Here is a 12,278-nt window from a genome sequence, read left to right on the forward strand (position 1 = left end):
GCCATCTCTGCTGTACCATTCTCAAGGTGAGTGACCTTGGGCAAACTACCTAAACTTTATAAGCCTCAGATGCCCCACCTTATAGTGGGGCCAATATTAACCCAGACTTTTACTAGCACTATAATTTGAAAAATATTCATTAAGCACTTAGCATGTCACCTAGCACATGGTAAGTACTCAATAAGTGTGAGCTATTTGAAGTATGTGTTGAAAAACAGAAAACACTTTTAAGTAGACAAAGAAAATATCTTCCCTCAACCTTTCCTCCTATGCAAAAGAGAATTTCCAATGAAATAGCAGTGGTTCTTTCAAATGAAGGCTCTCACTGAACAGGTACGGAAACCTTTAGGTGCTAAAGCCTTTGGCCATGGTTCCTGAAATTAGAGACCAGCCTGCTCTGCTAGAGTGATGAGAGGAAGCAGGGAAAGCGATCCCCAGTACCCTCCCAGCCTCCAGTGGGAGGTGTGCAGACAGTAATTAGGCTCTTCTCTGCAAGAAGCAATGTAAGGCAAGGAAGGTCTTCCCCTCACCCTGGATGCCTATATTCTTACCATTTTGTCAGTCCACATAAAGCTCCTTAGCTCCTGCCAATACTCACTCCTAATGTCTTCCCTTGTGGTTCACCTTTTTTTGGTCTTTTAGTTGATGAGCAGTTAAGTGTCTTACTGCCCCTCAGGTGATACCTACTCAAGTGCCATTTGGAGTCCCACCTTCCTTCAAACTTAGCTTTATGGCTCCTTTTTTCCTTACAGGAGAGTCTTATGTGTAAAATTCTGTTTGGGGTCCAAAACATTTCCACACACTTCCACTCTGGGTGAGACCAAGAAAAGGGAAATTGGGAGAAATACCACCCACATGCACCCAATCTCCAAATAAGCACACATTCCTGGGGATACAGGGGAGGGACAAAGTACAGATCCTATCTTTAAGTGGTCCACAGTCTTATAGGGGAGATTGAAAAACAGTATTAATATATACAATACAAAGTGCCAAGCAATGGAGGCCATGGACAGGAGAGACAGCAGGTCCGGGAGAGCAGAGGAAGGAAAAATGAAGACAGACAAGGCCAAGGGAAGACTTTCTGCAGAGTCAGCCTTGGGGGTGGGCTCTGGAGGATAGAGAGTCCTGACCTGAGGTACGGAAGGGCAGAAGCGTGGAGGCAGGAAAGCGCAAGGCAGCCATGGGAAGTGCTGTGGACTCATGTTCTTTCTTCCATTAGGAGACATTTTGCAGAGTGGCAGGGAGAGGGTTGCAAAAAAAAAAAAAAATAAAGTAGTGCAGCGGAAAATATGCTGGCAAGAAATAGCAATTAAAAATTTTGAGGAAGAGAAAAGTAAAGGGCTTTTTATAGATAATAGGCCAAATCTGTAACATGGATTTCATGATTAAGAATAAGTAATGCATTTTAATCAATTTCTCAGTGATTGGGAACAGAAAACCCTAAGACTATCAAGAGAAATGTATTATAAAAAAAAGGCAAAGTCAAGTGAACTCATGGGTCACTCTTTCCAACATGTTACATTTCCGTGCCTGAAAAAAAATTTTTGCTTGAACCACTGAACTAACTACAAGCCAAACACGTTCCAATAGTTTTTTCCTAGTCTAGTTTTAAAAGCTATTATCTGTAGTGAGAAGGCACACATTAGATGACTTAAATCCATCTACCAGCAGAGTCTTTTCATTGATTTCCAAGAACCAATACCTGTTAACCAGACTGATTTCAAAGTGGAAATGTGCATAAGAGGGGAACACTATGACAGGTAGGTATAAGAATGTCTGCACATTAGTATATCTTACTATCCTCTGCTCTGAACCTAGAAAGCTACTGCATAGTAAGTTCTAAGGTGGGCACTCTGTGAATCCACTGCCCCCTTCTCTTTCTCTCTAGAACCAAAGAGCTAAGTTCAACAAAGGTCTAGACATCATCACAGGCCATTAACCAATCTCACCGGTGGCCCTTGAAATAGGAAAATCTCCCTGGTCTCGTTTTGTGTGCTCCCCGTCCCAGTAGGTGCTCCCTGCACAACTTCGGTGACCTGGGTCCAGCCAGCCTTTCTTTGCCAGCTTACCATATACCACATGCTTGGCCACTTGGGATCATTGAAGTAAGTAGACTGAGCACGACTGAAGTCATAATCCCTCTTTGTCCGTTTTTTTACCACTTGCTGTTGGATCCACTCCACCTGCCAAGAAGAGGAACATTTGGTGAGTGTTCAAGTTCAATGAGAATAGCACAAAATAAATGTCAGTCTGGGGATACTTCCCATCTCAAGTCAATGCAGTTCAAATCACAGGCTTCATTCTGGCAACTAGAATCTCTGAGTCCAGGAGCTCAGAGATGTTCTAGAATCCTAACCCTATTTTATTTTTAATGCAGCATTCTAGCTTTTCTCAGAAGGCATATTTTTCTGACAACTTATTACAAATTGATAGTGATAATTTTGTAGGGCAATTTTTTTCATCCTTACTTTATACTACGGGTCAGCAAACTTTTCTTTAGAGGTCTAGATGACAAATATTTTAGGTTGTGCTGGTCTCATGGTCTTTTTGCAACCACTCAAACTCTGCCATTGTAGCATGAAAGCAGCCACAGACAATACACAAGTAAATAGATGTGACTGCCTTCCAACAAAACTTTATGTACAAAAAGAGGTGCCAGGTGGGATTTGGCATATGGCCCATAGTTAACAATTCCTGCCTTAGAGTATACATCAAATTTTAAAAATACTCTGGAGTCACAATCAATTTAAAAACATCCTGGGATCAAAAATTCCAGGACATCAAATTTTAAAAATGGCTTTATACAACACAGTGTAGCGGAAAAAGGACTATTTGGGGAATCAGAAAACCAAAGCCCTGGACCTGTCTTTGGCACAAAATTGTAAAAGTCACTAAATTTCCATAGGATCCTCACCAGCTTTAAAATTCTAACCCGCTACATTTGACAAAGTGCTAATATTTAGCCATATAGGCTTAGCTTAAACAAAATAACTGAGAATTTAATGAATTTAATGTGGAATTTCAAAAAAATGGTAGGGGTATGTACGAGGGTATTTTATAAAACAGGTAATCATCGTGGTAACCAAAAAATATATATATACACACACATGTTCCAGTTCCAACTGAGCATCTCAAAAGCAGCATCAGCCTTGGCGGCATTCTACAATTTGTTCCTAAAAGCTCTTTTGTTTGATTTCTTCTGACAATAGTTAATTAAATCATTATGTTCTAAAATGTTCTGTTCCAGCATTTATCCCAACTCACCACAAAGGGAATTAAAAATGGGGAGGAGATACCTTGGGAGTCCACTGCTCTGATTCCATATGTACTTATTCAGTAAAGATTACAAAACCTCTCTTGCCTACTTGATTAAAGGATTACTGGAGGAGAAAGGACACTAAGATATTGATTAACAGGGTAAATTATAACCAGTTCATAATGCACAGCAAAGATGGTACCAAAGCCAAAAGTAAATTTCTATGGTTTTCATATTGGGAAACATTTAACAAGAATATTGGCGTGCAAGATGAACACCAACAGTGAATTTCTAGTTGCATCACTAACAAGGCAAACAAATTTATTTATGATTACGATCACAGCTAAGCATCATATATGGGCCTTCTCTGGTAGGTCATTTAAACAAACTATCAGTTCAGAAAAAAAATCAATAAATGAATAATTAATATTCTAGAGCATTAAAGTTTTTCTGCTCCTATTTTAATTAATCTAGACCAGCTGATACTCTGGCACCAAATCATTCTAAGCACACACCACACACAAACACACACACACAGACATACACATACACTTGCATTCTGGACCAAAACTACTACATCTTGTTTTTTTTAAACTATTTAAACATCAGTTATCAGGGAAGCTAACAGGGATCCTTGATGTTTTTTAACTTTAGTTCAAAAGATTGCTTTTTAAAAGCCACATCTCAATTAATGTGGCATTAAAAATGTGTCTAATTTATTTTTAATGAAGAAAGCAATTTTTAAGTGACTATCTTTCTAAAAATTCAGGAGAAAAAAATCAATTTCCTTTTCAAAGTGGAGCAGAAAGCATGGGCACGCAAGTACTTTTCCTATTTCAAGGAAACATTTTAATATCTTCATTTCAAATAATTTTTCTAAGAAATGAGTTTCATTCACTCATTCATAAAGCATGAAGTACCAATTCCTTGTCAAACACTGTGCTGGGAATATAAAAAAAGGTAAGAATAGTCTATTTGAATGGACTTACATTTTTACCAGGGAAATTTAGTGAGCATTCCACAAGTCTCCATTTAATAAATATACATGCATCTCTATGAATGACATCTGACACAGGCCTTATCACTGCAATAATTAGACCATTAATGAATATTTTGGCTATATAAATAACATTTGCAATCCCTACCTTAAATGACTGTTGAGGTCTTACCCCAAGAAGGTTGAACTATTTCATACTCGCTCTCTTGGTAAAAGAAGGCTGCAGATCTGTTTAGACAGAGCTCTTTTCAAACCAATTCTAAAATGGCAGCGCCCTTTCCTAACTGAGCTTCCATAAGTTCTGAACTGCCAATCAATATGTGTGCACAAACCAGAGAGTGTCAAACCTCTTCCCAGTGTGGACTCAATAAAGAGACTATTTGAGATCAGGCTAGTCTATGCTGGGGTTGGGGCGGGTAATGGGTTCTACAATGACAGGGAATGTGTTCGCTTCTCCATATGCACACACACAAATAGACAATAGATGAGTAGGTCAGAAAACCAAGTGAAAGCCATTTTCCTAGATGAATCATAGGTACGAAAATAGAACAAAATACCTTACCAAATAGTATCTATACTGTAATTTTACAAAACAAAAATGCTAAGTTGCAGGGCTTAGTGGCTAGAAGGTGGCACAACAACTGGGCATCTGGATATGACTGCAAATCACTCCATCTGATCACAGGGCTGCAATGCTCAAGAATAGTTCAGTGGTTATTCTGGTGTTAGACACCATGTATTTTGCCTTGGTGCTTGATGGGTATGAGTAGACAGCCCCACATTTTTTTGGAAAGGAGGAAAAACACCTCTTGGATGGGAAGCCTTCTGTGACTAAGAAGACCATATTTATAATTTTAAACTACTATCCATATGTCTGTCCTTGAGCCTTTTCTGGAAAAAGCTCAGAAGTAACGCATTATACAGATTTCCTTTCTTGCAAGAAGTCCTATGCAAAGAAAAGACACCTAAAAGATAATTTCATAAAACTATGGTCAATCCTGGGAAAGAAAAAAAATTGTGTGCTTTTCCTCACTGGCTTAATTTCTAAAAGTTCTATTTTCCTATACATAAAGGAACTACAGTTAATCCAGAATGTAAAAGCCACAGGGCCTTTGAAATCCTGTCTATCCTCCATTAATTTCAACACAGGTGCTATGTGGTTTTAAGGACAATCCCTCTCTCTAGTCACAACTGTTCTCCCCAGCTGGTTCAACTGAACATTGACGATTTGCCTCTTTGTCTAAAGATGGTCTCTTCCGTCAGATCTTCTCATTTACCAAACACAACACATTAATTGACAATTACAGGATGCCTGTCCCACAATCTCAGCTCAAGGGCCCATATGTCTTTATTTTGGAGTTTTCCAGCTTTCTGATACTATATATAGGAAAGGCAATTTAAGCATACCAGTAGCAGAAGAAAAAAAGATGTTATCATATGAATCTACATTATTATTATAATATAAATTATTACATAAATATAAATGGAAAACAAATTAGGGCATCACTTTAAAACTGTATCCTGCAGTTTTAAATATAAAAGTAAACAAAATGATAAAAGTACCATAAGAAATATGGGGGTTTTCAAAAAATATGATCTTATTGTAGAAGATGCTTGTCTAAATATAATACAAATCAAAATGTAACTTAGACAAATTGATATATTGAACTACACAACAATATATAAATTCAGCATGGCAAAAATTTCAAAAGCAAGGCAAAAGACAAATTGGAGAAAAGTTTGCAGCTCCTATGATGGAAAAAAGGCTATTTTCCTAATATATAAAGAGTTTTCATAATCAATAAGAAAAAATCAATAGGAAAATGGGCAAAGGATATGAGTACAGTGATTTCTGAAAAGGTAAATTAAGTTTCTAAAATATATAAAAATATGTCTAATCTCACACAAAATAAGACAAAAGTAAATTAAAACTTCACAGAGATACTGCTTTTCAACTTTCAAGTATAAACAATCTAAAAATTGATAACATGCTTTTAGGGAATGCATGGAAAAATAGTCAGGTATATTTGGGAATATAAATTTGTACAACTCTCTGGAGAGTAACTGGACAATATCTACAAAAATTATAAAATAAGTTATTCTACTTGTAGGGACTTGTCCTACATATTTACTTGCATATATTAGTGTGCAAGGTTGTTTAGTGTACCTCTGTTAGTAACTAAAGCTTGTAAACCACCTGAATATATATTAATACAAGTTAATTAAACTAATGACATATCAATAAATGGAATACAATGCAACCATAAAAGACTGAAATGGATTTTATGCATTGATAGGGAATAATCTCCATGATAAAATTTTATGTGAAAAAAAAGGTACAAAACAGTTTATAAATCATACTGCATTTTTGCATCTCTCTGAAGTGATCACACAAAAGAAACTGATAGCATTGGTTGCTTTTTTTGGGGGGAGGAAGCTACATGACTGGGATGGAGGTACTGGGGGGAAACCATTCACTGCATACCCTTTTATACCTTATTATTTGTGAATTATGTGGATATATTACCCATTCAACAAATTACAAATTTTTAATTTAGTATCTTCCATTTGATTATCATATAATCAAAACAATTTCAAATGTGGCAAAATGCCTAAACTACAAAATACTTTTTAAAGCAGTAAAGAGAAAAATGGCATACAAAAAGTGGCTTAAACTGTTTTAATTATGTTCTAAGATGATTTAAATATTGAGAAAAGGTATGTAAAAGGTGTGGCTGGAATTTGGGGAACTTAATTTAAAATCCTAGGTTTGCTACCAGCCACCCATGTGACTTTACAAAATCTATGTATACCTTGTTTCTTATCTGTAAAATGAGAGAAGAAAGATTATATGTGCCCTCTAGGACCTTTGGTCTAGCATCGAAATTTTATCTTTATAGTTCTATTCTATGATTCCACTGGGAATAAGAAGTTTGTGCTCAAGTTGATAAATGTCATTCTGTGATGATGCAAGACTAACAATAGAAAGGGGTATAGCAAATTATATTACATGTTTCATGATATGAATTTAGTAGTTGCCAGAAAATAAAATATATGGGATTCCACATTTCATCTTTTTGATTATCTTTGACAAAATGGTATTTTTAAAAAAATCATGAAAAGATTCCCCCCCTTTTTTTTTCTGATTTTGAAAACAAAAATAGACAAAGAGCTGCCTTGATTAAAAAAAAAAAAGCATGAGTTAAATACATAATGATCTTTTTACTATGCAAGAGGGGAAGGATTAATGAAGATATTTGATTACTGACATACTGCTCCCAAGCCCTAAAATCCAACATTAACATATCCCACAAGTTTTCTAACACTCCAGTCACGAAATCAGAGTTAATCAGTGAAAGAATCAGAGAACCTAGTAAAAGGCAGTTGTGCTGGTTTGAATCTGTTATGTAACTCATAAAAGACTATATTCTTTTAATTCACTCTTGTGGGGGCAGACCTCTTGTGTGTGGGACCTCTTGATTAGGTTGTTTCCATGGAGATGTAACCCCACCCATTCAAGGTGGGTCTTAATCGTCTTTTACCGGCATCCTCCATGAGAGGATAAAAGGCAGAGACATTTTGAAGAAATCTCAGAGACACCTAGAGAGAAAATGCACAGAGAGATTTTGGAGACAGTCATTGGAACCAGAGCCAGGAGAGAAGCTAACAAATGAAATCCAGTTTGCCCAGGAGAAGCTAAGAGAGGACCCCAGATGCTTAGAGAGAAACACCCTGGGAGAACAAGCAAGGACACACAGGAGCTGAGAGAGAGAGAAGCTAAGACAGAAGCCCAGAGACATTTTGGAGAAAGCAACGGAAACCAGAAGCTAATCGTGGGCCCAGCAGACTCTGGCCATGTGCCTTCCCTGTGACAGAGGCACCCCAGATACCATTGGCCTTTCTTCAGAGAAGGTATCATCCTATTGATGCCTTAATTGGGACATTTTCATGGTCTTAGAACTGTAAATTTGTGAATGAATAAACCCCCATTTTAAAAGCCAATCCATTTCGGGTACTTTGCATTCTGCCACCTTTAGCAAACTGGAACAGCAGTCTATGTCTTTAAATCTTTCTCCACCTATCAGTGATTATTAAAGATTGATAATGCTATTTTTATTTGTCATCCTTTTTCAGGAAAAAAAACATAATTATTTGAATTCTGCTTATTTCAGAACAGCTACCTATGAGCAAAATAAGCATTACTTTTGATTTGATGTAGAGTTTTACTCGATTTACTTAAGACAGGTATTTTGAATCCTATTTAACGATTGCAACCATCAGAAGCTTATATTAGAGAATAGTCCAGTCAGAAATATGGGAAATCAGAATTTTTGAAACGCCCCTTTGAAGGACTACATGAACATTTAGGACAGTGCTAAAGAAGGTGCCACAAGACCAAACCGAAAAATTTTAACCTACCATAAAATTTTATACCTAGTTGACTTTGTCCAAGAGAGGCAAAATTTTAGAAATGTCTGTCATCAATTTAATCTTGCCATATCTTGTTCAGTGGGAAAAGTCATTACATTATTGCTCTAGCTGTATTAGAGAATTAAAGTCATATTTCTCCTCTTAAACTATTCCACTATTACTTGCACACATCTAAAGACTTAATTTCCTAGTTTGTTGCCTGTTTCCCTCCCCAACTTCTAGTACGATGATGTCTGAAAGGGAAAAATAAATGGTCACATACTATTAAAAGATAAAAATTTATTCCCTGCCCTCAAGGCTCTTTCATTCATGTTTATTCACTCCAAAACTATTTGTTGAGTGTCTACTATGTGGCAGGCACCGTTTCACATGCTACAGAATAGCAGTGAACAAAATAATCAATTTCCTGCCCACAGGAAGTTTCCATTCTAGTGGTAGGGAGATAATAAACATGTAAATAAATTTCAAAAAGTACATAATAGACTTTCATGGTAATAAATGATGAAAAAAATAAATAAGGTAAGGAGGGAGAGAATGGTTATGGAGGAGGTGCTATTATACGTAAGGTAGTCAACAAAGTCCTCTTTGAAGATGCAACGTTTTAACTGAATTCTGAAGAAGAAGAAGCCAGGCATGTTAAGGTTTCAGAAGCTGTCACAGCTAATGCAATATCTGTGTCTAATTAGTGTGAGAGCCCAAGAATGGCTGTGTGTCTGGGTATTTGGGCCACAGACGCCTGCTGCAGCCCTCAGGCCCTCAGGTGTGCACTTGAGTAGTACATTTCACCATCCAGTGGATGGGCTGGGAGAGAGGCTCAGCCAGGTCATGGAAGTGGATTCCTACTCATCTGGTCAGAGAATTCTGAGGTCCTGAGCACCTGGAATATGATCTAGAAGGGCAATAAGGGTTCAAGGTGGGTATATTCCCATAGCCCCACAAACCCTTCGGCTGATAGGGACAAACTCAGCCAAAAGAGGGCTCAAGCAAAGCCCCGTAAAGCATGAGGCCCAGGGCAGGGGCCCTTCTTGCCTAGGATAGGGGCAGTTCCCTTGGGACGCTGCACTGTATTAACTGGTCCAGTAAGAGAGCTTCAACGCTGATTCTGTCCTTTCAACTACACGGGAAAAATCACCGGTTGGATGTCACCTAAACAACAGACAAATTATAAAATGATCACTAGGAGAGGAAGACTGGATTCCAAGTGTGAAAGCAAAGGACAGGGGCATAAATTGCAATTTAGTGTAGCAGCAGGTGTAGAATATCGAACTAGGACTCAGAAGGCATAGATCTTTAATCATGTGACTTCAGGCTTATCAGTTACAACCTCTGCAACTCCACTAAAAAACAACAGAAAATAATAGTACCTGTTTTTGGACAAAAATTGCAAAGAAATTTAATATTGAATTAGGTTGTATAAATAGGAAAGTTGCTACTTCTGGAACTCTACCCCCACCCCACCTCACCCCAAAATCCAGTACGTGTTCCTTACATATGCAATTGTGCTATTGATGATTTCTGTGCCCAGGAGTTTAGCAGGGCTAAACTATAACATGGGCAGGTAGTGTAGAATAATGAATCCTACTCAATTTCTTGAGAGCAGAGCACTGCTAATTAACAGCCTGGCCACTTTGGGCAAATCAAACAAATTTCTGGTATTCTATATCCTCATTTGTAGAATGGTATTATTGTTCTGAGGGTCAAACTATAAGGTGCTACACAAATGCCAGCTCCTGTAGCATTTAGTACTGCATACTCTAATTGCAGGCCTGCTCTCACTTCTTTAAGGGAAAGTAACTATGTTTTAGGATCCTTAATAGTTAATACTGCCACATAGTAGTTGCTCAATAAATAGGTGTAGAATGAATGGATGGATAATATTTTAACATTGCATTAATACACATTCCTGTTAGGCATGTCTAAGTTTTCCAGTTATTAAAAAAAAACAGCTAGAAGTTTGAAACAGGAGAGGATGCAAAATGGTGATCAGAAGTATATGATTAATCTCACCAAGAATACTACAATATTTTGTATTTCAACAGAAATATGGTAGTGCAAGGATGAGTACATTAGTACGAACAAATGGCATGTAAAATATTCTATATATTCATTCTATTTTTTAATGTATTATTGAATTCTCTGTTTGATTCTCACTTGAAACCCACTGCTGTAGAGATTTTTTATCTTCTGAGTTTGGATCATTTCCTCCACTTTACCAGTCTAAATCTCAGAAGCAACCAAACACAGTGTCTACATAAAAATGGACAGAAACAGGACAAAGTAGTTGTTGACACAACTCAAGAACCTGGAATATCACTGCAGACACTAGCACTCATTTCATAAACTTTAAGGGCCTAGAGGTGAGTAAACTTAATGAATCACGCAGTGTTAAGTGATGCATCCTCCCAGATTGACAAATGAGATCCCTAACATTTTAATGATTAATGACTAGTTCACAATCAAAGAACACAGCGGAAGTATGATTTTAAAAGCAGTTATGGAAGAAGAAATACAAAGAGCAAGGAAATGACTGGAAACCAACTCTTAAAGCTAGGAGGGAAAAGATGTCAAACTGATTTTTTTTTTTAAAAAGCTATATTTCTTTAGCAGAAACTTATTTTTGAATATTTAAATCTAAGACTTTACATACCCTGGCTGCTAGTAACAATTCTCATAAGCAGTAATTTTCTTTCCCAACTTGAGATAATGTATCTTTCTAGGATGGAATTCCAGTCTTGTTTCATTTGTGTCCTGGGTTCCTAGGCTTCTAAGACTCTTTCCCCGTTTGTATACAACTACACTTGAGGTTTTAACAATAAACCCCACGGGCCAGCCATCCTCTGTTCAGGCTCAGGAGCACCCAGCATATGGTATATGGCTCAGGTACAAATAGGAAAAGCCAGTGATGGAAATACATTAAATACTTGTCGAATGACAAGATTATATCCAAAGAATCTTGTTTTCTGACTTGAATTTCAAGTTCTTTTCTTTTAAACTTTAGAACAATTAATTTAAGCAAAGAGAAGAAATTTGAGAACAATGTTGATTGCCCAGGTATTAAAAGGAAATGGAATTCTAAAGTACCTAAAACTAATTCTACTGTCTGAATGCCACCTGGGGTTAAATTCACACATTTGATTAAATGCAGTCTTAATGCAGGGATTGAACTGGGACAGCACATAATTCCCTACTGCTTCACTCTAGGATCAAGATTATCATGCATTGAAAACACAGTGGCATGACTTCATTACACTGTATTTGCCTTTTGAATAATCACCTTCTAAGTCATTTGAAAGCCAAGGCAATGTAACTAATAAAATCTATTCAACACTTAAAGTAAGTTTAAGTTACGTCTCATTCTGCCCTTAGTGTAGTTGGAGTTTTAGATTTCTGCAAGAATGATGATTTCACCTTAAAACAAAGTATTAATCGCTTAATGGATTTTGGTTGTCTTTGATCAATCCTACAACTGTGTGTATAAATCATTTGAGATATTCCCAGATCTGTATTTGCAAAAATTGGATGCCCTCAAGTTGTACATCAAATGAATACAAAGACGAGCTTTATTTTGTACAGACTGGAGAAATTGTTCAATTC

At 37.0% G+C, this 12,278-nt stretch overlaps 1 protein-coding gene across 2 annotated transcripts in view; it reads right to left on the reverse strand.

Moving 5' to 3' along the window:
* PCSK5 (proprotein convertase subtilisin/kexin type 5) overlaps positions 1–12,278 on the reverse strand; it is a 422,934-nt gene that overhangs the window by 333,750 nt on the left and 76,906 nt on the right. For both annotated transcript variants that reach the window (XM_037797346.1, XM_037797347.1), the window contains exon 3: positions 2,070–2,183. In XM_037797346.1, coding sequence (XP_037653274.1) covers positions 2,070–2,183 — 114 coding nt within the window. The remainder of the gene's footprint in view (positions 1–2,069; positions 2,184–12,278) is intronic.

The sequence above is a fragment of the Choloepus didactylus genome, chromosome 10, assembly GCF_015220235.1.
Source record: "Choloepus didactylus isolate mChoDid1 chromosome 10, mChoDid1.pri, whole genome shotgun sequence".
In the NCBI taxonomy this organism is placed as follows: Eukaryota; Metazoa; Chordata; class Mammalia; order Pilosa; family Megalonychidae; genus Choloepus; species Choloepus didactylus.